The sequence below is a fragment of the Solea senegalensis genome, linkage group LG5 (assembly GCF_019176455.1).
Source record: "Solea senegalensis isolate Sse05_10M linkage group LG5, IFAPA_SoseM_1, whole genome shotgun sequence".
Classification (NCBI taxonomy): Eukaryota; Metazoa; Chordata; class Actinopteri; order Pleuronectiformes; family Soleidae; genus Solea; species Solea senegalensis.
This window is the reverse complement of record NC_058025.1, coordinates 14,894,518-14,922,502: the sequence shown is the minus strand read 5'-3', so window position 1 is coordinate 14,922,502 and position 27,985 is coordinate 14,894,518. Positions and strand designations below refer to the sequence as shown.

The window sequence follows — 27,985 nt, the reverse complement described above, 5'->3', positions numbered from 1 at the left end:
TGTGTGTAGAAAGGTGGGGTGCGTGTCACGAGCCGTGATTTTGAAGTTAGTGCAAAGGAAGGGGGAAGGGGCTGCGGCGGAGGGCTACACTGTGCACACTCGACCTCTCTGACAGGTCTGAGGGGGAAAGCGAACCCAGAACACTGGCTGCTTTAGTGAAGTCACAGCTAACACTCAGTCAGCAGTGATTTTTTTTTTTGAAGAGCAGGCGCTTATTTAAATACGAGGCTCGAACAGGGACTCGATGTAGCACAGAGCTATAGTTACTACTTGAAGTGGACTAGTTTTCTTAGCGGAGGTGCGGAGCTTTTTGATTCAGGACTGTCGTAGGGGGGGCACCGGTGAATGGGAACAGTCAGTGGATCCGTGTGGCAGAAACGGAGGCTGCACAAACTAATCACCGCTGCCCATCACGTTCGACTTTTGGGTACATTTTAGGGCACAAACGGACAAGACCCACCACTCCTCCACCTCGTCCTCCTCCTGCTGCTGCCGCTGCTGCTGCTGTCCCCTTCCCCTCTCCTTCCTCACCGATTCTACTCCAGACTGACCAACCCTCCAGAAATGGCTCAGATACTGCCGATACGATTTCAGGAACACCTGCAGGTAAGCGCTAACCCCCTCCCAACAATATCAGCTTATGTGTGTTGGTCCACGAGGCCCCGTAAACACACGGCACATGTCGCATTTAAACGGAACCTGAAACAAGATTGGAGGCTGGTGCTCAATATAGACACAGTGAACAGGCCCAGTTTTCTCCTGCCGGGCTGATGATGACTTGTAAAAATTGAGATGGTACACAGCTCCACTGCGGACCACTGTGTGTGTGTGGTCATACGCCGCAGCAGATTTTCACGCATAATGTGGAAAAACGCCGCTGTCATCTTCAATTGGCGCCGGTGTCAACTGCTGTGCTTTGACACTTATTTTGTTACTGAGCTCAGCTGCTCGTGTCTGAGCCGCGAACGACACTTAGCAGCTTCACATGTTGTTGCCATGTTCTGCAGCAATATGATCAACACACAACAACAACAACAACAAAACAGTGAGTGTGTCTGCACAGGTCATGTATGTACTGATCTGGGCCTAAACTCATAATAATACTGATAGTAATATATAGTCAGGGTTAGTTGCACTGACATCACTTAAGTTCACAAAGTCATTACTTGTCTGGAAGCAGACAGAGTCATACTCAGCAGAATCCTGGATTTAGCAGAAACCAAATCCTTTTCTCCCCCCACTTTCAGTAACACTGGCCACTTTTTAGGTACACGTTTGGGAAACATTCATCAGATGTTTTGGTCCATACTGACTAGTGCTGAAGAATTCATTGGCATTTCATCGAAATTGCAATACGGCCTTCTGCAATTTTCATCTTTTTGTAAGCCAAAAACGTGTGTCAAAATATCGTTTTAGATGATATATTGTCTTGATCTACACACATCTTACTCTGCTTGTACTTTCTGCACAAATATCACACAGTAATCATTTTAAAAAAATGATGAAATAATGAAATGAGATGTAAAAATGACCATTCCCTCTGATATCGCAAGTCATATCACAATCCTTTTAAAAAAATAATCACAATTAGTTATTATTCAAAATCGTTCAGCCCTAGTATTGACATTATAGTAACACACAGTTGTTGTAGATGGCTGCATATCCATGATGTGACTCTCCCCTTCCATCAAATCCCAAAAAAAGCCTAATTGTATTGAGATCCAGTGACTGGAGAGGCCATTTGAGTACAGTATTGAGATCCGGTAGACTGGAGGAGGCCATTTGAGTACAGTGACATGTTATGGATACATATTAACATGGTCAGCAACTATAGTCCAACACCACACTGAATAATTGTTGAAGGCAGGGTGGATCCGTACTTCCATAGAGTCATCTGGTATGTACTATATATATGTATATATATGTATATTTATATATATATATATATATATATATATATATATATATATATATATATGTATATATGTGTATATATATATATGTATATATGTGTATATATATATGTATATATGTGTATATATATATATATATATGTATATATATGTATATATGTGTATATATATATATATATATATGTATATATGTGTATATATATATATATATATATATATATATATATATATATATATATATATATATATATATATATATATTAATATGATTGAGATGCAACTGTGCCCTTTGCTCTGATTGTTGATATTTTCGTATCAGAAGTATATAAATGCAGCTTTGAAATGATATCTGGCAGCTTCCCGGCATATGAAGGAAAATTGCCATGTCGCGAACAGATTAAAAACAAGCAGCCAGTTGTTTGGTCGTCTGTGGAGGAACTATTTTTACTACGGCCCCCTTTTTCCCCTTGTTTGCACTTTGACAATCGTTCCATAGCAGACCCAGAACTTGGTGCCTTGTAACCAAAGGAGAAACTTTGTAGTGCACCCCCTCTGCTTCCCCTAGTCTGTAGCCTGTTGTTATGGTAACGCAGGCAGTGAAATGGCCTTTCACTAGGAAAAAAAAAGCTAAGAGCCCCCACCCCCCCTCTTTGCACCCTTCCTCTGGCCAGTAACCCTACTTTTGTCAGCCAAAGAGCCTTTATTGACCTTAAAACCATGCTGACCAAGAGAGCTTGCAGACAACCAGGCTCTACTCCTCTGTGACACTGTCTAGTTTATTGAGTTATATCGCTTACACCAGTGCATACCTATCATACAGCACTGTGCAAAAATGTTAAAAGTGATTTGTTGTTTTAGCTATAATGCTACAATGACCATACAGTATAATTACAAGAAACACATGTATGCAGTTTTAAAATAATAATTTTCCAGAAAAAAAGCAGCATCTACAGGTTAGTGTCAAGTATTTAGTGTGACCCACCCTATCACTTGAACAGTCGCAGAACCCTGGCTTTCTTACACCTGTTACAATGTTATTGATAAATCTGTGATTGTCCTACAATTGAAATATCTGCTGTGGAAAATGGTCTATTACTCCAATGCACAGGACTGTACATCTCCTAAGACAATCTCCCGGCTTGAGACACTGATAAGCTGCAGACTGCTGCTTTATATCCCACATCTACCGTGAAATCTCAGCTCTGCAACAGTCGTATCCCCCTGTGGATCTAGGTGGCTCCAGTTAGGTAAAAAATGCTTGGAATTTGCAGACCCAGGACTTTGGGCCTCAAGTTGTTAAGTTTTTTCTCCCTGGTCTGGTATTTACAGCTGAATGTCTGTAGTCCCAGCCTGGGTTCAGCAGTGATATACCTAGCATCATGATGAGGTACCAGCCTGTAGAACAAATTGTTTCTTCACCATTACTGTGGTGTTCAGTGTGGATGTGGAGGATGATGCATGCATCTCAGAGCTATTGTTATAGCAGTGAATAATTCAACAGTGTTGTTTTTTTTCACTGATTGTCTTCCACATACTGTCATTAATCTTGTGGCAAAATCTCCCTCCATCATTTCTCTTTGGCGTCCTTGTTTGTCTAGTATGATTGATCATCTGACGTCCAGACTGTCGTGTCATGGTGTGCTTAATTTACCAAATGGCTCTGTGCCCCAGTTGGATGTTTGGAGCCAAGTGTAGGCGACTGTGGCCTCCAAACTGTGGCTAGTGTTAGGTTAATGGGATGATGAAGGAGGATAAACTCAGAGAATGGCTTGTAGGAATTATGAATATTCTAAGGTGAGCGTAATTTTTAGCAGGTTATGTGGCTCCTCTGCTGTCAGTCAGTGCAGTGATGAGTGGCCTACGCACTGTAGTGGTTTGTGTTGGTGTACAAATGTCCTGCAGTTCAGAAGTGCCTGAATATCTTCCTGTTGGCTTGTGTTAGGAAATCCCATTCTGCTCTGTGGCTATTTCACAGCATCCTGTTCTGCTGCTGTATCTGTGCTGATGAACTGATGCTGCCACAGACCAGTGGCTGTGATAAACAGATGAGGTAAGCAGGCCCCATTTATGTCCAGCAAATCCTATCAGCATAGGAAGCAGGTTGACAGAAGACTCTATCTTAGTCTAGTTAGTAGGACGCATCTGTGACGACAGCGGTGGCTGATGGGGACGAGCATGTGTGTCTGAGCGGCATCAACAAAATTGTAGCTTGAATTCATGAACTGTTCTACCTCAAAATAAATGTAGGCCTACAACTTTACACATCTGTTTTTGTCCATTTAATTATAAAATGCCAGAAAAAAAAGATATCTTGAGAGACAGATCTAAAATTAGGGATAGAAATCGGTTTCAGTCTGATACTGGTCAAAATCACTGGATTGGATAATGGACAGATAAAAATGTAAATCCTATATACTGTATATCACATGCTTCACTTTGCCCAGACTGTAAAAATGCAAAGAAAAATCAGCAAAGGCATTTTAGCTGAGTCATGTTTGGACAGTTGGAGAATTACATCTTTGAAACAAATGTGTTGTTAACAGCTCTATACTTAAAAAGGTGTAAAAGGAGTGTATTGTTGGACTGATATCGGAAGATATTCGAATTTGTGATATCGGTATCAGACACAAAAAAGTGTCGCTATCTGAAAAGTCAGGGGAAAATCACTGTATCAGAAGCATCAAATCCTTTTATCTGAGTGGTAAATGGGGGGAAATGAACACTCCCATAATAAAGTTTGGGGGCAGCGGAAACAATCAATTAGAGCTGTTCCGATTCCGATACCAGTATTGGAAATGCCTCCGATACTGCTGAAAATGTTGGCATCGGTATCGGCAAGTACTAAAGCCCATGCACCGTCCTTTCCCGGTCAGTCGTCATGGAAACATGGAGCTCTGCCAGTGCTGCGCCATTTGGACCAGAGTCAAAACAAACGCACAAGCAGAAAAACGAAATAACATATCACTGATAAAAATAAATGGTGTCCATTTACTGTATTCGTTCATGTTTTACAGAGGGTTTAACCTGAGCCAAAACTTGCCACCAATGATAATCATCACAGTCATGCAGGCGCAGTATGATATATTTTTTTTATTACACACTGGTATCGGTATCGGTACTATCGGCTGATACCCACAGCATAAGTATCGGAATCAGTATCGGGAGGGGAAAAAATGGTATTGGAACATCTCTACAATCAATAAAATGTAAATACAGCATTTACCTGAGCAAGTTAAATGGCAAATGTATAAATATTGCAATATTATAACTCAACATTTTCACAAATGGCAGTATAACTAAAGTTAAAAAAGTGTAATGTAATAATACATCATTTGAACACACATTGAGGTTTATCACAGATTGTGAAATGTTGCCCACAAAGAAAGTTTGAAACCATGAATAACTTTCAAAGCAAAATTATCCGACATTTGTCATGATAAATAGAGATACTGACTGATTTTGGATATTTTTATCGGTTTGTTTTTATTGGTTTCAGCCATAAATCCAAGCCCTTCTGTTTTGTACTTGGAAGTTATTTGGACTAAGGTCTGCTGCCAACGAAAAAACATTCTAGTTGAGAGGCAAAGAAAATGTCATTATAAACAAGTCTCTCACATGTACATATTGAAAGGATTTGTTGTAGAAATATTGAATTGAACAACATTAAGGCTTTCACGATGACCTATAATTTACATGACCTATGTGATTTACAGTATCAAATCTACATTTTGGTCGAAGAAAGTGCAAAGCATCATCATTTCCACCATTCCCTTTTGCTGTGTTCTCCTATTTAAATTCCTCATAAACCTCAAACCCGCAGCTGCTGATGCGACATGTCAGTCCACAGAGTCAATGACTCACCAAATACCGTCAATGCTGTATCATCAGTGAAGTTCAACTGCCGTTGTTATTGCGATATTAGTGCCGCTGTAATGATCCTCTCTGCTGTTGTGGGAAGAGGGTACATTATAGCAGTCTGTGTGAAGATGCATTACTAGATGCATCTTATGGATCACTGGAGACAGTAGGTTGTAGTCAAAGTGTGATTTTGGTCTGGAATGTTCTACTCAGAAGAGGTGGTGGTGGTGGATGGGGGAGTTCTGAGTCAGTTGCTCCACCCTGAACTGTAAATTGCCAAAGTGCCTGTGTTACTGGAACTGCACTGTGCAGGCGTCGCTGTCATGCTTCAATCTTTATTTCTTTCAAAAGATTCATTTATCACCCTTGCTTAAATTAGTCTCACTGGTTCTCTCCTAACAACCGCTCTCTCTTTATTTTTGGTAGGAGGCTGGTTTGTGTCTTGAGCTCTTCCTTTCACTCCCATCCTTATTTCGCTCCCCAGTTTTGTTTACTGCAGTTTGCCTCCCCTCCCCTCCCAGACATAGTTCTGCCAGTCAGATGCAACATATGGCTCCTAGTCCTCCCACAGGTTTCCTCTTTGGCCAGTTCAAGAACCTTTATGTTGCAAGGCCAGCAAAACTCCACATTCTAATTCTTCATATTTGAGCTGCTCTATATTTTGCTGATAGTTTTTTTTTTTTAATCATTTCAGTTTTAAATGAATGTTCAAAGGAAACGATGTTCCAGCTCAACATGTACAAACAAACTATAAATGAACAAATATACAATAATGTAATTGTCTATAATCCAACTGTTGTGGCATGTTTCAGTTAAAAAATGAGGAATGAGAATATTAACCCTTTATTACTTGCTGCTGAAAATAGGTTTGAAAGTGTTGTACAAGCAAAGTAATGAGCTAAAAGAGGCTAAAAGCTCAGCAAAGGGTGCTGTGGAAAAAGCTGTATTAAGATGTCTGGATCGTCAAAGAGCTGTTTATTTCTTTGCAAAGAGAGACTCAAGATGAGCGACACCTCAGAGGCAGGTCAAAATGGCTCAGAGGCACAGAGAAAGTTACATAGTTTTTATAGCCAGTTGTCACGTCATTAGCTTATCTGTGCAGCATACAAAGAGAAGCCTGTCGAAGGAGAAATGTGGCCTTGGGCCTTGAAGCAACAGGAAGATTCTCAAACAGGGAGTAAATCAGTTTTGTGTGAGAATGAATCCGTTTGTGTGAATGTCTAACCTAAGCAATGCAAACATATATGGTGAAAGGAATAAGTGTTATTTTCTATTACACAGGGTTAAGCAATAATTCTGTTGGTTTGAAAGTGAAGCCTCTCACATAATTGATGATAATTGATGTAGTTGTAATATGAAAAATAATGATTAGAGTTCTATATTGCCCATTTGCCCATCCTATTATCTTAAACTTACCTCTTTCATCACTTTATAGACAAAATGATAAATCTTAAAGCACAACTGGCATTCATTCATCCTTCCAGACAAACTGCTTATATTTTGATTGGTGTCCAGGCAGATTTGTTGATAATAAGATTAATAAGGACTGGGTATCACTGCTGATGTCCTGAGTCCATTCAATTGAGTTTCACAAGGTCCTGATTCGATTTAATTTTCAATATGGATTAATTTAGAGATATTTCAGTTTCCAGTCTAATTTTTGGTTGGCTTGGTTATGAAAGAGACTTTGTGTTAATTAATGTAATGGTGCATCATTAATGTAATGTTTATGTAAAAATGTAACTATTTACATTAATGCACTTCTATAAATTCTATAGGAGCAGAGGGTGCTGTGAGCGTGTTTTAGCCTACATTCATGTCCACTTTGTTCATCAGAAGAAGACAACAGTGATGTTTGAGGACAAAAACAAACTGAAACTTCCTTCTGAGAAAAACAATCATGACACAAAAGCATCTGCAAAGTAGTATTTCTGACTCCATAGAGTCATAGTAAAGTACAAAAACAAATCTGCAGAATCAGATGTTAGCTTAGCTGTTAGCTTCACCGGAGCTAACAGCTCGTGGTCACGCAACTATTGTGGTCAAGTCTCATGTGATTTGATGGCATAACTGGTAATGGCATAATATATTTTAAGATTAATCTCAGGATTTTGTACATCGATAATATGGACTATTTCAAATAAAAGTAAATATGAATTGGAAAATATGGTTTTTTTAAACTTAGCCTTAATCAGAGGTCTCAAGTGTCTGCGTGAGACATAAGCATTTCACACAATTAGTAATCTATGAACAGATGATGCAAAGACAGTTTGCTCTGCGTAGTCTGTTCATACAGCTGTTTTGAATTAGCAACCTATCAGCCAATCAGAAAATTGTATTTCTTGTTGCTGGGTAAAGTCTCCGCTGCAAGTGCACAAATGCGCATGAATGTGCACAAATGTTGCGAATGCTTGTGCAGTTTTCATACGAGATGGAAGTGAAAGAGCATGTCACATAATCCCTTCAATTATATCACTTAATTTATATCACTTAATTTATAAATAAAACAAATTATTTGGTTAATATGCTAATCTTTATTAGATTAGCATAATTAGGCCTTTGTTTTAAGTATAAAATGTACCAGTGCTATGTAATTGTGATTTCAAAGGTTGTGGTTTCATCATGCTGAATCATATTTTGAATATCCATACTACTATTTGCAGTATTTCAAGATTGCTAATTGCACCACAGATAATCAGATAATCCAAACTATACAGAGCCATGGTTTTAGTAGTAATAATTTTTTGTGTGACCTCTTTTCCTCTGATATAATCAAAGACCTTTGCTTGCTAGAAAATGTCCTCCAGCTTCTGACTGTTATTCCTTCCTGTTTTGTGGACGACATTATTTAAATGTCTCGGCAGTCACGATTCTTGCTTGCCCATGCAGCCAACTGAGAGATAGTGCCATCCTTGTGATGAGCGTAAGGATTCCTTTCTGCTTGCCTCAGACCGCATAATGCAGTCTGTTCAGTCATCAGAGGGAGTGTGCATGTTTTGGTCTGCCCTCACAGTTCAGTGAGTTTGACTTTGTGCACAAGAATTCCTCTGTTTGGCAGCTGCTAACCTAGGTGGAGTGTTCATGTTTTGATATTTGTGTTTTTTTTATGTCCTCTCATGTGGAAAGTCAATATTATGCTGAATGACTACAATTAACAGTTGCAATGGATTTATCAGGATTTAATAGATAGCTGGCTGTGGTGTAATAAGCAGTATGTGTAAAAAGTATGTATTTCCAGTATAATTGCTGATAAGTGAAGCAGATCTGGAAATGTTACAGTAAATTCAGGGGATTAATAGCAGCTATATTTAGAGTGTAAAATAAAGCTCTGTTGTGTTAACATCCTGTTGTCTACTGTGTGCCCACACTTGTTCACTTGCTCCCTGTACCACCAGACTGCCTGTCTGCAGCCAAACCTTTAAGAATATTTCTGGAAACTGGAGCAGACATGCTGATATTTTGATCGAAACACTTGGTTTGCTGCTTGCTCCTTTTTCCCATGCAAGGCAAAGATTGCAATTATACAAAGATTGCAGCTATTACCAAGTACTGCATGGGATTTTAATGAAAACAACTGAAATGTTTAACCTTTTGTTCTGTTTGCACATTGCAGTGTGCTTTTGCTTTTAACCCATAGCTAATTTTCTTTTTTACAAGGAATACTAAAATAATAGTCTAGCTTTTATTTCAGTGTTTATCAGGTAATAAATGCTTGATAATGTAATTTAGCCCAGTTATAATGATGCGTATGTCACACTGACAACAGAACAAAGAAACCTCTGCTGAAGGTTGTAACATGTGGCTAAAAGCTCTGAAAGTGGTTAAATTAAGTGGTCGTATTTCCTCGGTAAAGAATGACACTAAACTGAATGATGAAAATGAAAGTTTAAAACCTTTCTAACAAATAAGTAAAATGTGTATAATTTTATGCAAATGATATTTGTGATGGGTCAAATGAATCACCTGCTGACTGTCACTTTGTATTTACTGTTCAGGCGTGAGCAGGATGTTCAACTTTGTATTAAACCCTCCATATCAAGTTTTGTTATTATTAAATAATATAATTTTAGCTGTGTTAGACTGTAATCCATATTTTATGCCTCAGCTGTTTCTGTAACCATATACATTGGCTTATCATAAAGTTTCTCATTGTTGCTTTTTTTCTGTATTCTAATATTAACAGTTGCAGAACCTGGGCATAAACCCAGCCAACATAGGGTTCAGCTATCTGACCATGGAGTCGGACAAGTTCATCTGCATCAGAGAGAAAGTGGGTGAGCAGAACCAGGTGGTGATGATAGACATGTCAGACCCCACCAACCCAATCAGGAGACCAATCTCTGCCGACAGTGCCATCATGAACCCTGCCAGCAAGGTCATCGCTCTGAAAGGTGAGAACATGAAGTAGCAAACATGGACTGTATATAGAAGTGGACGTAGTATTTCGATTTGGAAAGTGAAGTGTACAAGGTGGTTTTGATCATTCAAAAAGTCATTTAACATTTTTCTATGGAATCAATGGTCTAAGCTCCTTTTCAATAGAAAATGATGTACATTTTGTAAAGAATGTTACCTTTTTAGGATAAAATGTGTGACTGATAACCAATAAATGTCAGCTTTCAAAAACTGACATGGTGCTTTTCAAATTGTGACTCTCGAGGCTTCATAATGGAAGTTTGTTCTGCAACTGGAAAACTACGTCCATTTTTTTCATACAGTCTGTGGGGGCGAAACTTTCAGCTAGCCACACTAGTGGTTATTACAGGAGACACACCGCATTACTGTGAAGAAAACATTTGTTTGCTGATATTGCTAGTGGCTTTATTCCAAGTACTGAGGGTATTATTGTTGTTTCCGTTCCAGAATAAAATCACTGCACTATTTCTTCCCCTTTCATTTGAACAAATTTAGCCATATACTAGCACTGCCGTGGGAAAGCTACGGTTATGTAATGACTAATGCTCTGTCAGTGCCGTAAATATGTAGAGTACACTCAGTCCTATTGCCTGAACGTAATGAATGGGTTGTGTAAATTGATTTTCTGCCAGTGAACATAGCCCTTTGAACACACTGAAGTGCTGATCAGGATGGTTTGCCTCTGATACTTCTTTCTCTCCCTCCTCCTCCTCCCCCCAGAGGTTTGCTCTCCCCCCTCTGGTCTATTGTTTTCTCACCTGATTGACACTTTGCTTTTTCTCCCTTGCTTTCTGTCATTTCTCAGACGGTGAGTTTTTCTTTCTGTCTGTCTAACAGTCTGGCACTCTGTTGTGATGATACAGTAGCCATGTCGCTCTCATAAAAGCCTCCCACACACTGCTGTCAAGTGCACAGGCCTAGTTTGACCTCTGATCAATAAAAGGACAGACAACTATTTCGAAAGGACTTCTACACACCCATCACACCCCTACGCCGACCTAACTCTCAGCCACATACACTAGTTTCTTTCTTTTATGAGAAATATATGTGTTGGCATGACTTGTGTGTTGGTGGAGTGTATGTGTCAGACATTACACAGTGGGTTTTGGCAGTGTGTGTGTGTGTGTGTGTGTGTTTGGATGACTGAGTCAATCTGTGGCAGCTTTAATGGTAAAGGAGGTTCGCCATGTGTGCAATATTCTAGAACATCCTTAAAATATACAAGTTGATTTGTATTTGTCTGGTTTGAGCGCTTGGTGCTTACATCCTTGGTCATCTCTTGCTACTTTAAATAAACATTTAATGTTACTGTCAGCATAAATTAAATAGTCCTATTGAAAGCAGTTCTTCCATTACGTAACGGTTCCTATTGAGGGCTGTTGATTTTAAATGCACTTTTGCAAATTTAAAGCACCACAAACATGATTTAATTTCAGCTGTAATGTATTATGCTGGTGCGAGAACATTTTAGGTGCAGGTAAGCCAAATATGGGCACACATCACAAGTATGGGTGAACTATATGAAACATCTGTCTCTCATTTCCAACACCATCATCTTAATGTCCATTTTTTATTGATTAAAAGTGTGTGCTTGATATTTTTGTACCTGCTGTACTCGCTGTGCTCACGCCTCTGTGTTTCTTTACCTCACCTCAGCTGCCAAGACTCTTCAGATCTTCAACATTGAGATGAAGAGCAAGGTGAAGGCCCACACCATGACCGAGGATGTCATGTTCTGGAAGTGGATATCGGTAAACACTGTTGCCTTGGTGACGGACGCGGCCGTCTTTCACTGGAGCATGGAGGGGGATTCCCAGCCAACCAAAGTCTTTGATCGGCATGCCAGTCTGGCCGGATGTCAGATCATAAACTACAGAACTGACGAACAACAGAAGTGGCTCTTGCTGATAGGGATCTCTGCACAGGTATGAGCTCACATGTGAACGTGTTTACTCATGCCACATCAACATTTCATATCTGAACATATGAAAGCAGTTGGCTTGGTGTATCACTCTTTTGTCTGATCCCTTATTTACATGCTGATAAGACAAACATCTATTTCTGTTTTGCTCCTCTCTATTTTTCACACTAACCTTACTTTCCAGAGGATAAATGCCCAAATGCTTTATAACAGAACAAATCTTTTTGGAAAACCTGTTCATACATGACTATGATAATGACAAATCATCATTGGAGCAATACCTCTGTGCTGCAGTGCAGCAATTATTGAATCATTATTTTTGCTTGAGTTGTTTGACAGCAGGGATTGAATAATTATGTGAGTTGACCTTTTACAAAATGTTACATGAGTGGTGCAGAAAAAGGAGCACAGGCTAATTGGAGCTAAATTCAATAACTTACTGCGGTCTGTGGTCGGTCTTTGCCTAAAGTCAAGTTCATTGAGGCCTGGAGCATTTCCTATTCTCTACCCTGTGCTATTTCATGAACATGTTTGGTCAGGAGAGGCATTTAACGAACAGCCTGATCTTACAAGCAGTGGTGGTAAATAGAAAATGGCCTGAAATTATAGAGAGCCTTTCTAGTCTTGGTTGACCATTCAAAGCTGCTTTACACTACAGTTCATGTGCAGCACTTTTTATATCACATATCTATCATACCCATGAACACACTTCTGGCTCAGGCATCAGGAGTAACTTGAGGTTAAGTGCTGCCCGTGGCCACATTGGCATCACTTGGACAAGTGGAACAAGGGATCGAACCCACAACTTTGTGGTTGAAAGATGACCTACTTCTTTCGACCACAAAGTTGCTGAACCATGGCCCAAACCAGTCTGTCAGCTCCTGACTCAATAATGTGTTGTTGGAGGCTTAAAAGTTTTGTCTAGATGTATAACTGAACTCCACGAGACTCGCGAGAGACCTGTACTGTCGAATCACCTTTGATCTTCAAGAGTTAAATGTGTGTTACTGACTTAACAGACCCTTTATTTATTTTACTCTTGTTTTGCAGCAAAACCGTGTAGTTGGAGCAATGCAACTTTACTCTGTTGACAGGAAAGTGTCCCAACCCATTGAAGGCCATGCTGCTGCCTTCGGGGAGTTTAAAGTGGAGGGAAATGCCAACCCCTCCACCCTCTTTTGCTTTGCTGTGCGTTCACAGGCTGGGGGAAAGGTGAGGCCACCTGGATTGTAAGCAAGGATTTCATCCATGATGCTGTCAAGATGTTTTTTTTTATTCTAGTCTCTTTTCAATTCAGGCCCCTGAATTGTACAAAAACACAGTGTTTTAATGAATGTTAGTGTATCATGCTTCTTGGTCACCTAACTGTAAATTAGTTTATTAGTTTTCTTGCTTTTGTCTCAGCTGTCTCACTTTGTACTTGCTTTACTGTGGTTGTTTGCTCACTGTGATCATGTGGAATTTCCTCCTCCAGCTGCACATCATTGAGGTTGGTCAGCCAGCTGCAGGAAACCAGCCATTTGCTAAGAAAGCAGTGGACGTGTTCTTCCCTCCTGAGGCCCAGACAGACTTTCCTGTAGCTATGCAGGTGAGAAAAGACCACGGCCACTCATCAGTTGTGGACACAATGATGACTACAGAGCAACAAAATTGTCTCTCTGATCTTTCTTCTCAGATTGGTAGTAAGCATGGCGTCATTTATTTAATCACCAAGTATGGGTACATCCACCTGTACGACTTGGAGTCTGGAGTGTGCATCTACATGAACCGAATCAGTGCAGAGACCATCTTTGTAACCGCGCCATATGAAGCCACTTCAGGAATTATTGGGGTCAACAAGAAGGGACAGGTGAGAAACCTTTAAGTCATGTGTAATTATCCTCATTTGCTATTTTCTCTCACTTGTCTTTTAATGAAATATACAACCAAATGTACCATAAACAACCACAGTAGGTATCCACCCTGGGTGCAGTAGGTTTGTGTTTTTTTAAATGCACCTGCCTGCAGTTAGCATCCTCTATTGTCATATACACAGTTACACATTTGTTTACCAACATCGTGTTAACAGTTTTTCTGTGTTTTTTGTTTTTAAGGTTTTGTCTGTGTGTGTTGAAGAGGAAAATATTGTCAACTATGCCACCAACGTCCTTCAAAACCCTGACCTGGCCTTGAGGATGGCTGTGAGGTCAAACCTCGCTGGGGCTGAGGAACTTTTTGCCAGAAAGTTCAATACGCTGTTTGCCCAGGGAACTTATTCAGAAGCTGCAAAGGTTGCTGCATCAGCACCAAAGGTATGCTTGTAGTCTACTGCTGCACTTTACAGTGTAAACGTTTTAGTCACGTGCAAAATGTGAAAACCATTTTGGCAAAAGATACTGGCACACATTTTGAATATGTAATATATATTTGAACTTCATGTAAATCAGTTTGTATTCCCCTGCTGATTATTTAGACGCTGTATGAGTTACACACAGTCTGATTCAGTTCTCCACTAAAAGTGACACTGTGCTTTCTGACCACGTTTTTTTTTTTACTGATAATTCCTCCATTCTTCCCTGTCTTTCTTCCCTCAGGGGATCCTGCGGACGGCAGAGACAATCCATAAGTTCCAGAGTGTCCCGGCCCAGCCTGGTCAGGCCTCTCCGCTGTTGCAGTACTTTGGTATTCTACTGGACCAGGGACAACTTAACAAGTTTGAGTCTCTTGAGCTCTGCAGGCCTGTTCTGCAGCAGGGCCGCAAACAACTACTGGAGAAATGGCTTAAGGAGGATAAGGTACGACTGGAGAGTCAGGTTTTTCAAAGGCAGAGCTGATTCATTGATGTACCTAAAAAAAACAAAAAAAACAAAAACAACAACAACAACAACAACAACAACAACTCCAAAGTCATTTTCAGTGATGGTGTATAAATTGTGCTTCTGTCATCTCCATAATGATTATACGCAAACATATGTTCTGTAGCTGGAGTGCTCAGAGGAGCTGGGAGACCTGGTGAAGGCCTCTGACCCCACACTGGCTCTTAGTGTGTACCTCAGAGCTAACGTCCCCAACAAGGTCATCCAGTGCTTTGCAGAGACTGGCCAGTTCCAGAAGATTGTGCTGTATGCTAAAAAGGTAAACACTTTATATGCTATGCTACACCACTGGTGTTGAAAAAGAAAATATCATGTTACGTTGGAAGCATCGTTGAAATAAGGTGATGTATATATTTATGTTTGATTTGTTTATCGAGCCCATAGGATGATTTATGAATTCTAAATGACTGTATTGTGCTGTTACGGTGCCTTCGAAGGTGGGCTACACGCCAGACTGGGTGTTCTTACTGAGAAATGTGATGCGTGTCAACCCGGACCAGGGACTGCAGTTTGCCCAGATGCTGGTGCAGGATGAGGAGCCGCTGGCCAACATTAACCAGGTAAAGAACACACCGGCATTACCACTCACTCACTGGAGACGTCCTGTATTGCTTTTACTCTTTTGCATCGCACATGCATGCTAACACACAAAGAGCCCAGTGTGGGAGCCTCCGTCAGTGTTATTCCAGATGTGCCAGCAATGCCAGGAATTTGCTGAGTCACTGACCCCCCCAAAGTCACATCATCACTCTGCTCAGCTCAAGTCTAACGTGCCGCACTTGATGACTTGCTGCTTTTACAAGTTAGGAGCCCCACCCCATTTTTAGTTGTGTGTCCTCTAGAGATGTTGTTAAATCTGAAAAGCAGAAACATCTGGCCTGTGATGCCTGATAGTGTGTGACTCTGATCATACTTTGCGTGTATATAAAAATTGAACATTGATCACACTGTGTTCTCTCCATAACCATATTCATTTTTTCCTCATTTGCTCTCTGGTAGATTGTAGATGTTTTTATGGAGGGCAGCTTGATCCAGCAGTGCACCTCCTTCCTATTGGATGCTCTAAAGAACAACCGCCCAGCTGAAGGACACTTACAGACACGTCTGCTTGAGATGAACCTCATCCATGCCCCCCAGGTGAACATTCAGGCCCAATCTGAAAAATAACAAACAAGAACCTCCCCTTTGGTCATCTTAAAACATAATTTGTTGTGTTTTCTTGTGTTTTCTTGTGTGTTATGAACTTTTTTTAGGTAGCAGATGCAATCCTGGGGAACCAGATGTTCACACACTATGACCGTGCCCACGTTGCTCAGTTATGTGAAAAGGCAGGTCTGCTGCAGAGAGCTCTTGAACACTACACTGACCTGTATGATATCAAACGAGCCGTGGTGCACACACATCTGCTCAACCCTGAGGTATGCCTGCAGAAGTTCAATCATGCTTAATTAATAACCCTCTTTAGGGTGCTGCCACTTTTTTTATTTTATTTTACTTTTTAATGTTGTGTGAAAAGGCCTGAACACACTCCTTTTTTCCTTCTTCCTGCTCAGCCTGCTCTCTCACTTTCTCCCCATCTTTTTTCTGTCTCTGATTCTGCCTTTTAGTGGCTGGTAAACTTCTTCGGCTCTTTATCAGTAGAAGACTCGTTGGAGTGTTTAAGGGCCATGCTATCAGCTAACATCAGACAGAACCTGCAGCTGTGTGTCCAGGTAGCATCTAAGTATCATGAGCAGCTGGGAACTGAAGCGTTAGTGGAGCTCTTTGAGTCCTTCAAGAGTTATGAGGGTAGGTGTGTCATACGGGGGCTGACCGTGGTCATGCTGGGAAAAAAATAGTGAGAATAAGTGTTAAATAAGTGAATGAAGCTGACTGTCATGCTGTTTCTCCCTCTGTCTTCTCTTTTCAAGGATTGTTTTACTTCCTTGGGTCAATTGTGAATTTCAGCCAGGAGCCCGATGTCCACTTTAAATACATCCAGGCTGCGTGTAAGACGGGCCAAATCAAGGAAGTGGAGAGAATATGCAGAGAGAGCAACTGCTATGATCCAGAGAGGGTTAAAAACTTCCTCAAGGTAAAATAAGCCCCTTTGATCATGAATGAGTTCATACAATTTGTGAATATATGTGTATATATACTGTATACACATATACAGTATATAGATATATATATATCTATATACTGTGTGTGTATGTATGTGTATATATATATATCTATGTATGTATGTGTGTATATATGTATGTATGTGTATATGTGTGTATATATGTATATATATATGTGTATATATATACACATATATATATATATATATATACATATATATATATATATATACATATATATGTTGACGTTTATTTACGTTTCTTGTTTTTGCAGGAGGCCAAACTGACAGACCAGCTTCCTCTCATCATTGTGTGTGACCGCTTCGACTTTGTCCATGATTTGGTTCTTTACCTCTACCGTAACAGTCTACAGAAATACATTGAAATCTACGTGCAGAAGGTAAGAGGGAGGCTACTGTCTCCTGACAATACAAACCCACTTTCTGGTCTAAATCTCACTGTTTTACGCTGCTCATTCCCCTTTTAAATCAGTATTTGCACTTCACGTTTTCAGGTGAACCCTAGTCGTTTACCTGTGGTGATCGGTGGGCTGTTGGACGTAGACTGTGCGGAGGACGTCATCAAGAACCTGATCATGGTGGTCAGAGGCCAGTTTTCCACTGATGAGCTGGTGGAGGAGGTCGAGAAGAGGAACAGGTAAAACAAAATCATCTTGCACAGTGGCTGCTCTCTCTTCATTCCTTGTATATCAAAATAATATGCATTGATATTGCGTATAAATCCCTTGTACCTTTTAAGGCTGATCACAGGTTGAGTAATGAAGCTCATAACTTTGGGAGTTTTTTGCCTTTATTAAATAGCACTCAGTGTAGAGGCAAACAGAAAGTAAAGAGAGAGAGAAGAGGGAGAGAGAAGAGAGAATGTCCTAAGCCAGATTGTAACTATGGATAATGCAGTTATGTGCCATGGCTTGCAACCCTTTGAATACTGCGTAACTGATTTATGGAAGACTTAAGATGCCATTTACTCCCAGTGGTGATTTTCTCCACTCTGGGTTTTTCTTGGATACTTCACTAATGAGAGACCAATTGGCCTCATCTAATAGAGCTATTTCTTGTACAAATTCAAAGAAAAAATGTGAGAAAGTGTTGACATGAATAATTCAAAGTACATCATGAAAAAAATGCACTGTGCATTTATTCACGCTGCACAATGCTGCCATCTAGTGTTTGTAAATGTCAACATTGAAATCTGAAACATCTTCTGTGATCTTCTCAGGTTAAAGTTACTTTTGCCATGGCTGGAGTCCCGTATCCACGAAGGCTGCGAGGAGCCGGCCACACACAACGCCCTCGCCAAGATCTACATCGACAGCAACAACACACCCGAGCGTTTCCTGAAGGAGAATCCGTTCTATGACAGCGCCGTAGTCGGACGATACTGCGAGAAGCGAGACCCTCACCTGGCCTGTGTGGCTTATGAGAGAGGGCAGTGCGACATGGACCTCATTAAAGTGTGTAGATCACATGGAGTAGCGAGGGAATGTTCATTCATGCAATTTTCATCAACACTTCACGTCTTTTATTCTCAGGTGTGCAATGACAACTCATTGTTTAAGAGTGAGGCTCGGTACCTGGTCCGACGGAAAGATCCAGAGCTTTGGGTGAACGTGTTGGAAGAAGACAATCCCTATAGAAGACCACTCATTGACCAGGTTGGGTTTTCCCCAGCTCCCCGTCTGAGGTGACACAGACTCTGGATGAGTGGTAATTTCCTATGTTTCTGTTTCTTATTTAATTTTGTTTCAGGTGGTGCAGACGGCACTGTCAGAGACCCAGGACCCAGAGGAGGTGTCCGTCACCGTCAAGGCCTTCATGACCGCAGACCTGCCCAATGAGCTGATCGAACTGCTGGAGAAGATTGTACTTGATAACTCTGTCTTCAGTGAACACAGGTACAGGCTCATACCTGTACTATTGTGATGATCGATTACTAAATTAACCATCAAACCATTTTGATAATCAGATATTTTCTGGTTTACTTGCTCAATGTAACAAAGAAATCATTAAAACTGGATGATTTGGTTTGTGGACAGTTGAGAACATCATCATCATGAATTGATTATGGAGGTAATCGTCACTTGCAACCCTGACCACAACACTCAGTCGTTGTTTTGAAAAATTCCACCGTGTTTCACCAGAAACCTCCAGAACCTGCTGATTTTGACAGCCATCAAAGCGGACCGCACTCGTGTGATGGAGTACATCAACAGGCTCGACAACTACGACGCTCCAGACATTGCAAATATCGCCATTAGCAATGAGCTCTTCGAAGAGGCGTTTGCAATTTTCAAGAAGTTTGATGTCAACACCTCAGCCATACAGGTGAATAATGTATAGCTGTTGAAATGAATGTTGTTATTAAGTACTTGGATGAGTAATGATCAGAGTAGTTTTATTTGATAACGCGTAATGTAAAACAAAGGTAAATAGACTGAATATGTTTTTTTAGTCTAATAAAGTTGCATTTTTTAAAGCATTTTTATTGCTAAGTAAAAAATGAAGTCAACTCAACTCCCTTAACTACGGTTTACCCCTTTTTGTTTTATCTTATTTCAACTACCAATAATGCATGAGATGTGTCATTTATGTCCTTTGCTTCTTTGTGTAGGTATTGATCGAGCACATAGGGAACTTGGATCGTGCCTACGAGTTTGCCGAGCGCTGTAATGAGCCTGCAGTTTGGAGCCAGTTAGCCAGAGCTCAGCTACAGAGAGACCTGGTCAAGGAGGCTATTGACTCGTATATTAAAGCTGTGGACCCGTCGGCATACATGGAGGTGGTCAATGCAGCCAGCAAGAACAGTTAGTCTTTGTTTTATGCCGTCACATTTCTACACTGATTTTTATCACTGGTCGATAATCTGATCGTTGAGGTGATGTTTGTGTTTTGCAGATAACTGGGAAGACTTGGTTAAATTCCTTCAGATGGCTCGGAAGAAGGCAAGAGAGTCGTACGTGGAGACGGAGCTGATCTTTGCTTTAGCGAAGACCAACCGTCTGGCGGAGCTGGAGGAATTTGTCAGTGGGCCCAACAATGCCCACATACAGCAGGTGAGGAAGACATCACAGCTGTTGTGACCTCTGGCAGGAGGTTGGACTACCTATGACACCTCTTTCTCTCTTCCTCTAGGTGGGCGACAGATGTTATGAGGAGGAGATGTACGAAGCAGCAAAGCTCTTGTACAACAACGTGTCCAACTTTGCTCGTCTTGCTTCGACACTTGTCCATCTGGGAGAGTACCAGGCAGCGGTGGACAGCGCCAGGAAAGCTAACAGCACACGGACATGGAAGGAGGTAAGAGGTTCAGACTCTCGCGAACTAGCTTGGAGGCATACAGTAGGTTATTAGAATATTTTTTTTCTCTTTTTCATGACTGCAAAATTTGTATTCAACAATAATCCTTTAAATGCACGTTTATAACTTTTATATTGACATCCATATGAATTACAACAATAAATCTGATCTGCAAATGTCAGCTTGAGCCTACTTTTTAAAGTAATTCAATGCAAAATGCTATTTGTGAACCCTGTATGGATTTTTTTTTTATTTTAACAATTAAGAACACATGCCCTCTCACCATCAGGTGTGTTTCGCATGCGTGGATGGCGAAGAGTTCCGTTTGGCGCAGATCTGTGGCCTTCACATCGTGATCCATGCTGACGAGCTGGAGGACCTCATCAGCTACTATCAGGACCGTGGGTATTTTGAGGAGCTCATTGCTCTGCTGGAGGCTGCGTTGGGTCTGGAGCGGGCTCACATGGGCATGTTCACCGAGCTCGCCATCCTCTACTCCAAGTTCAAACCTCAGAAGATGAGGGAGCATTTAGAGCTTTTCTGGTCCAGAGTCAACATCCCAAAGGTACAATAGCTCTGAACATGTGTTTCAAATCAATCCTTTCTATTGTAATAGTAAGAGTTCATCACAAACAAGGAAGCGGTGTGTCAACCATGAATACCTTTTGATTTATTACCTCGCAACGTTTTCTGCTTCTCATCAGCAATCTAGGAGGAAAAATGTGCAGACATTTCTTTTCTTTTTTTGTTTCTTTGGTGGTTGATGCTGCATTAAAATCATTTTGTTATCTATGTCAGCTTCAACATTTATTCTTTTTAACCAAAGGATCACATTTTCCTCTTCCTATTTGCCCAACCATAAACTCAAGAATATTTTGTAATCAAGATAAAAAGACTGTTGGTCTTGGGAATTCCTTAAAAGACATCAAATTAATTTGTTTTGGTCAGATTTCCATTTGTAATGTATTCTTTTGAGCAAATAACACTTTAAATTCTTAAGAACCAAAAATACTCATTTTTGATATATGAATATAAATGTAAAATGTAATACTTTCGAGTGTGCTTTTATTCATTATTTGAATATTTTCCTCACTAGGTTCTTCGCGCAGCAGAGCAGTCTCACTTGTGGGGAGAGCTGGTTTTCCTTTACGACAAATACGAGGAGTTCGACAACGCTGTCCTCACAATGATGTCTCATCCGACAGATGCCTGGAAAGAAGGGCTGTTCAAGGACATCATTGCTAAGGTAGTGTAGCATAAGGGACTGGACGCTTTTTTTTCGCTTTCAAACTTTGAATTATCTTCATTTGTTTTTTTTTCTGTCCTCAGGTTGCAAATGTGGAGTTGTACTACAAATCTCTTTCCTTCTACCTGGAATACAAACCCCTCCTACTGAACGACCTGCTGGCTATTCTGTCTCCACGGTTGGACCACAGCCGAGCTGTCGCCTTCTTCAGCAAGGTAACCAGCTGCCGGGTCAACTTTGATGAATTGTGTCTTTTTTTTTGTCACTTGCAGATTAAACGCAGTGCCCCAACATGTTCCATGTGTTTTTGCTTGAACCAGGTGAATGAGCTCAAGCTGGTGAAGCCTTACCTGAGATCTGTGCAGAACCACAACAACAAGTCTGTTAACGAAGCTCTCAACAACCTACTGACTGAGGAGGAAGACTATCAGGTAGTCAGCCGAAAAATAATAGTAATAAACATTATAATAATGTGTATATATAATATAGTTTGCTGGTGCTTTATCAAGGATTCAATGTTACTGAATTGTTTTTTTATATACATTAGCGAAACTGTCAAGTGTAATGCTCAAGCGTGTCTTGAATAAAGCTGGCATAATAGACATAGCAGATATTTTTATTATTTATTATATTAGGACAAACACAGCTTTTATCAATAACATTAACCAGGGTTCCACTCCAGGTTTAACATTATAAGGGTAGGTCACATTAAGTACTTGACAATTTATACTTTTTATACACTTTTATACACTGTTACACTAAATACTAAATACACTATAACCCAGGGGGGTCAAACCCAACTGACCTGGGGGCCAATGAGTCTGGTCAAGAAGGGGCCGGTCTAGAGGACAAAAGTGGTTTAAATGACCTTTAAAATTATAACATAATATTCCATCGAGACACTGCAATAAAGATTTTCATGATGATATTTCACAGAATAGAAAAAGTAAAAGTATATATTGAAAAATTAATACTTCACAATAATAAAGTATTTTTTGATGCCAAATAAATCAATTCATATCAAAAACAGAGAACTACATCTAAGTAATAATACATTTAATAATGTGATAATTACACCTGAATGTCTTATTACTATTACAGAAGTATTGCTAACAAACATATTCAGTATCATATTCTGTCACCTCACTGGCAGCCGTGCCTCAGACACACATGCTGTGTTTATAACATGACATTAAGTGGTGGGCCACATTTTTAAAACTGCACGTATATCTCCTGTGTTTTCTGGATGAATTAATTATAGCATTGTTAAAATATCAAATCTCATTGTGGCCTTAGACTTTTATTGCCCAGTACTGTATTTTGTCTGTCATGTAATATTTGACTATGTTTGTGGGTGATCCACAGGGCCTGAGAGCATCTATCGACGCTTATGACAACTTTGATACCATTGGCTTGGCTCAGAGGTTAGAGAAACATGAACTGATCGAGTTCCGACGTATCGCTGCCTACCTGTACAAAGGCAACAACCGCTGGAGGCAGAGCGTAGAGCTCTGCAAAAAGGACAAACTCTATAAGGTAATACCAATGACTGACAATATTTGACAACATCAAAATACTCGTTTCTTACGTTTACACAGGACCTCTGTGCTCCTATAGATGGCACTGTTTGTTTTCTAGACACATATCTAGCATTAAGTAAAGATCAGTAAAGACATGTTAGTTACCTGTTAACCACTTGAATGTTAATGTTGTTTCTTTTAATGAGTCAGTCAAATATGCTGTGCTTTTGCCCTTTTACCCAGGATGCCATGTTGTACGCTGCAGAGTCTAAGGATGCTGAGCTGGCAGAGACACTGCTGCAGTGGTTCCTGGAAGAGGGCAGGAAGGAGTGCTTCGCTGCCTGCCTGTTCGCCTCCTATGACCTCCTTCACCCCGACGTGGTGCTTGAGTTGGCCTGGAGGCACAACATCATGGACTTTGCCATGCCGTACTTCATCCAGGTCATGAGAGAGTACCTCACTAAGGTTAGTGCTTTACTGAAGACAAAGAGTTTATTGTTATTTATTTTAATATGTAGCATTTTTTGTTTTTTCTTTTAAGATTGTTTACCTTCCTGTAGAAACCTTTGCGTATGTAAGAGGTATCGAAAACAAAATGTATACCATGATAAGACAAGAATTTAGGGATAATTGCAGTAATAGTGATCTTCCTTTGGTCATTGTTTTGACCTGAACACATGTGAGGTCTCTTGAGGTTATGTCTTTGGGTTCTTTTCCAGGTTGATGAGTTTGCAGCGAAGGTGATGGTCTCTGGCCCTTTTTTTTTATTTCTTCTTTGTGTCCCGTCTGTCTGTTATCGTTGTAACTTATCTCTAGGGTTTCTGATGTACAGTAGGAGCCTAGTATGGGCTGTAGACTGAGTGTGGCCTTACTCACTCTGGTCTTGGAGAACTGTAGCAGTGTGTGCGCCGGGTTTTGTCCAACTTCAGCACCAACACACAACCCATCTTTAATAAATTCAATAATAAGTGTTATTTCCTATTTCCAAGTAAAGGCGTTTTGGAGTCAATCAGAAACACAATCATGAAAGTATGACAGAGGGACATGGACAGGCAACCACTGTGGAAAAACACAAGACACAAGTATCAGGCTAAATGTAGACGAGGAACCACTATATGTAGAGGATATATCAGCAAGTACCACTGGAAATGGACTTAGATTCTGTTTTTGGGTGATGAATACACCAGTTCAATTCTTATGTTATTTTATCATCTTTGTTGAACACATTTTTATTTGTCCTGTATTCAGGAGGTAAAGCGTGAGTAAGAGGAGTAACAGTGAATGCTGTGTTGATGGTTGAAGCCAAAAGCCTGTGCACCATCTTGTTCTTTGGGACCAGAAGAAGTTTGTCCTGAAAATAATAAAAAAATAATAAAAAATAATAAAAAATAAATAATAATAATAATTGTCAAGTTCAGTTGTGCTGATGCAAATTCAGGAGTTTGATAGTTTTAGTAGTCACAACATTCAAACCAGCTTCTGCTTCCTTTGACGATCAGTGTAGTATAATATTTAAAATCAGTGATATTTCTCTGTTTTAATAAAAATAAAAAAATCAGTGCAGGAAAAAATGACCTTGGAGATGCTTAAGATGCTCCCTCCCTCTGTCTCTGGGTTTATTGCATATAGTGTCACAATGTGTGTATATATACACAACAGTCAGGTCACTCTCATTTCTGTGTGAAGCGCTCAATGTGTTAATATGAATTTCACAAATAACTTTGTATTCACATTCTAAATATTTTCCCTCTTTGGCCTAATGTTTCCCTCCATCTGTCAAAAATGATCCCTCGATAGTAATGAAGCATTATTTTACTTGTTTGTTTTAATTGACCTCACTTGCATCAGAAACCTCTTTTCGTCCATGTGTCTCCACAACTGAAGCACAATGCCCGATTATATTTTTTGCACCTAACGAAACTGAAACTTGCTACCACAATCGACTCACCGTGCCGATAGTTTGTCTGGCAAGAATGATTAACATGCGAGCTTCTAATCTGTAGCTTGATTTGAGTCCAGTGGAATCAAACACATGAGGGAGCAGCTAACAGCCATGAATGGGATGCATGTGGAACCTGTGTCGTTTACTGTTATTGATAGAACTACAGTCGCTTTTCCATCACCTTGTGCAGTAGTTTCACCTTGGATGCCAAAAGAATAATTCTACTTACAATTAGTCAGTTCAAATAAATACTAAAAGTAACACTTTTCCAACTGTGATATGTGGCCATGAAGATGCTTTGGTTTAAAATCTCACTGCTCTGTCTCTCCAGGGGTTCAGTACCCTTTATTTCTGATACTCAAAACTTAAAATAAAAGAATAAAAGAAACTCAGACCTTGTTGCCGACTGGAATAGTTTTCTAATAAATGGATAGAAATTATAAAAAAAATATGGCAACAATGAGGATATGAGAATTTATTGATGATGGACAATGTTGTATTTTTTTTATTTTTTGGGCAGCATGGAAGAAAACTATTACAACCTACTGTCACTATCTACATGGATACATGGTGTACTTTGGGTGAAATACCCCTTAAATGATTGCCTTAACATTTGTACCTGAAGCTGTATCAGAAATGATACCGTGTTTTTATTTTTTCATTATAGATTACAAAAATCCCTATTGACCCATTTGATTTTGCGTCATATTTATGTCGGCTTATGTTTATGTCCATGTTAACACAGCAGTTATAATCCTCTATAACTATGATCACGTTTTGTCAGTTGTACGCCCTAATTGAATTATGGTCTGCCTCCAGGCGAGACTCATTAAGTGTTTACCAGCCCTCGAGTGTGTTTGCCTCAGTGTGACAGACATGTGCGGTGCACATGAGTGTGTGTGCTGCATGTGTGGCCTTATGCACATTAACACCTGAGTAGTGCACAGTTGGAGTTAGAAGACTTCTGCAGGATGCCTGTAATGTATAAAATCAAAGTCTGTTTTTCTCTGTGCAGCGTGTCAGCACTGTTCTCTGTTGCCCCCAGGTGGACAAGCTGGATGAGGTAGAAAGTCAAAGGAAAAAAGAGGATGAGGTGACAGAGCCACAGCCGATGGTGTTTGGTAGGTATTAACCTGAGGGATGGACAGTTGTGACTCCTGGTCTGGTCAGGAGAGGTTTGTCTTCTGCAGTGTAGCCAGCGGGACACTAATAATCCTACTCACTCTTTGCTGCTTGTACTGCTTGTAGAAATGTTAAATGTTTAATTTTTTATAAAATGTATGTATAGTGCTTGCTTTTGTGTCTATTCATTTTTCACTAAAATGAATTCACATTTTGCTTTTCTGTTGATTAATATTAAGAAAAATAAGCTTTCCATTAATATTTCTTACATAGTGCATGTACATTCATAGTGGGAGACATTTTTTACTGTTTTATTCTATATATTATTCACTTCAAAGTTTGGTTAAACATAGCTAAAAGACTCTCTTTTTACATTGCCATTTATTTGTTCTGAATAAACAGGATTTTAGTGGATATTTACATGAGCAGTGGACAAACACCAACCCTGAACAAATATGCAAGGTTAATTTTATTGAAAACTAAGAAAAAGTACAGCGAGATGTTATCGTCTGTGATCTGTCACACACTGTAGTAAACCATCCATCTCAAATGATGACGGTATAAACAGGTTAATCCTGTAATCTTTCAGTATGTGTTAAGAGTTTGAGGTGATTGTTTAATTCGTAAGTCATCTAAGTCTAATCCCAGTTGATCAGTAACTAGGGCTTTTATATTATTATTTTGACTGAGAATGGTGTTTTCTTTAAAGTCTGTAGAATATGATGTGTAAAGGTCAGGACAATAATTAATCTAAAATGGTAGTTTGATAGATGGTCATTTGCAGTAGGCCATCGATTAAATGTTCAGTGCTAATTATAACCCAGTATTAATTTCAATAAAAAACTGAAATCCATGTAAATGAGGTTATTTGATTCTAAAGTGCCACACTGTACCATTAAAATGTAAGTAATTCTAAAGTAAGTACTCATAATAAAACATTTGTATATAAAGAGACTGTATTTTTTTAAAAGTGCAAATGCATAGCTCACGAGAAGGAACCTCAATTTTCTTGTTTAATCTGCAGATGTCGTATATAACCCTGTGTTTGTTTGCATGATCAGGCCAGCAGCTGATGTTGACTGCGTCTCCCGCTCCTGTGGCGCCTCAGCCGGCATACGCAGGCTATGGTTACCCTGCCAACGCAGCGGGTTTCCCTGCTCAGGCTCCCAACGCTGCTGGCTACCCTGCACAGCCTGCTTATGGCTTCAACATGTAGAGGCTTGACCCTGCCTCTTCCAACCCTCTCCTCTCTCTCTCTCCCTCCCTCTCTCTCACCCTCTTTCTTACACCTTAGAACCTGAACCACACTGAACTGTGCTGCTCTGGATCTCAACTGGCCACCTGAGTGTGTGTGGAGACACCCCACCCCAAAACTTAACTGGGTCTTCATCTCTGCATTGAGACTTTTCCCCGGTTCAATGAGACTGCAATAGAAACCCATCCCCTGTTATCACCCCCCACCCACACACTCTCCACTAGGACTTTTAACTGCATCACTGATCTACACAGCATGACGTCACTTCTCAGCTCCTAGAAGAAGGAAATACGGAAGATAATATAGTGACATCAAACCACTGTCGTATGTCTGTTCCACATAGACTTGTTTTATTTTTCTCTCATAGATTCAGCACTGATGAGGAAGAGACTTTGTTATTGGAGGGGCTTGTGTGTGTGTGTGTGTGTGTGTGTGTGTGTGTGTGTGTGTGTGTGTGTGTGTGTGTGTGTGTGTGTGTGTGTGTGTGTGTGTGTGTGGCGTGTGTGTGTCTGTCCCAC

At 40.1% G+C, this 27,985-nt stretch overlaps 1 protein-coding gene across 4 annotated transcripts; it reads left to right on the top strand.

Moving 5' to 3' along the window:
- Positions 1-83: 83 nt before the first annotated feature.
- Positions 84-27,922, top strand: cltcl1 (clathrin, heavy chain-like 1). 4 transcript variants are annotated; one of them, XM_044025547.1, is made up of 33 exons: positions 84-606; positions 9,955-10,162; positions 10,993-10,995; positions 11,844-12,112; positions 13,159-13,320; positions 13,583-13,696; positions 13,784-13,957; positions 14,202-14,399; positions 14,682-14,882; positions 15,070-15,222; positions 15,401-15,523; positions 15,963-16,100; positions 16,217-16,381; positions 16,571-16,751; positions 16,874-17,037; positions 17,340-17,465; positions 17,580-17,722; positions 18,305-18,539; positions 18,618-18,740; positions 18,835-18,980; positions 19,227-19,410; positions 19,697-19,889; positions 19,981-20,138; positions 20,218-20,382; positions 20,672-20,947; positions 21,479-21,628; positions 21,712-21,843; positions 21,949-22,059; positions 22,994-23,164; positions 23,392-23,613; positions 23,868-23,894; positions 26,136-26,211; positions 27,274-27,922. In XM_044025547.1, the coding sequence occupies exons 1-33, from the start codon at positions 565-567 to the stop codon at positions 27,426-27,428; spliced, it is 5,088 nt and encodes a 1,695-aa protein (XP_043881482.1). In that variant the 5' UTR covers positions 84-564; the 3' UTR covers positions 27,429-27,922. The 4 variants fall into 4 exon arrangements, with proteins under 4 accessions (XP_043881482.1, XP_043881483.1, XP_043881484.1 ...); XM_044025548.1 differs by lacking the exon at positions 10,993-10,995; XM_044025549.1 differs by lacking the exon at positions 23,868-23,894.
- Positions 27,923-27,985: the final 63 nt, after the last annotated feature.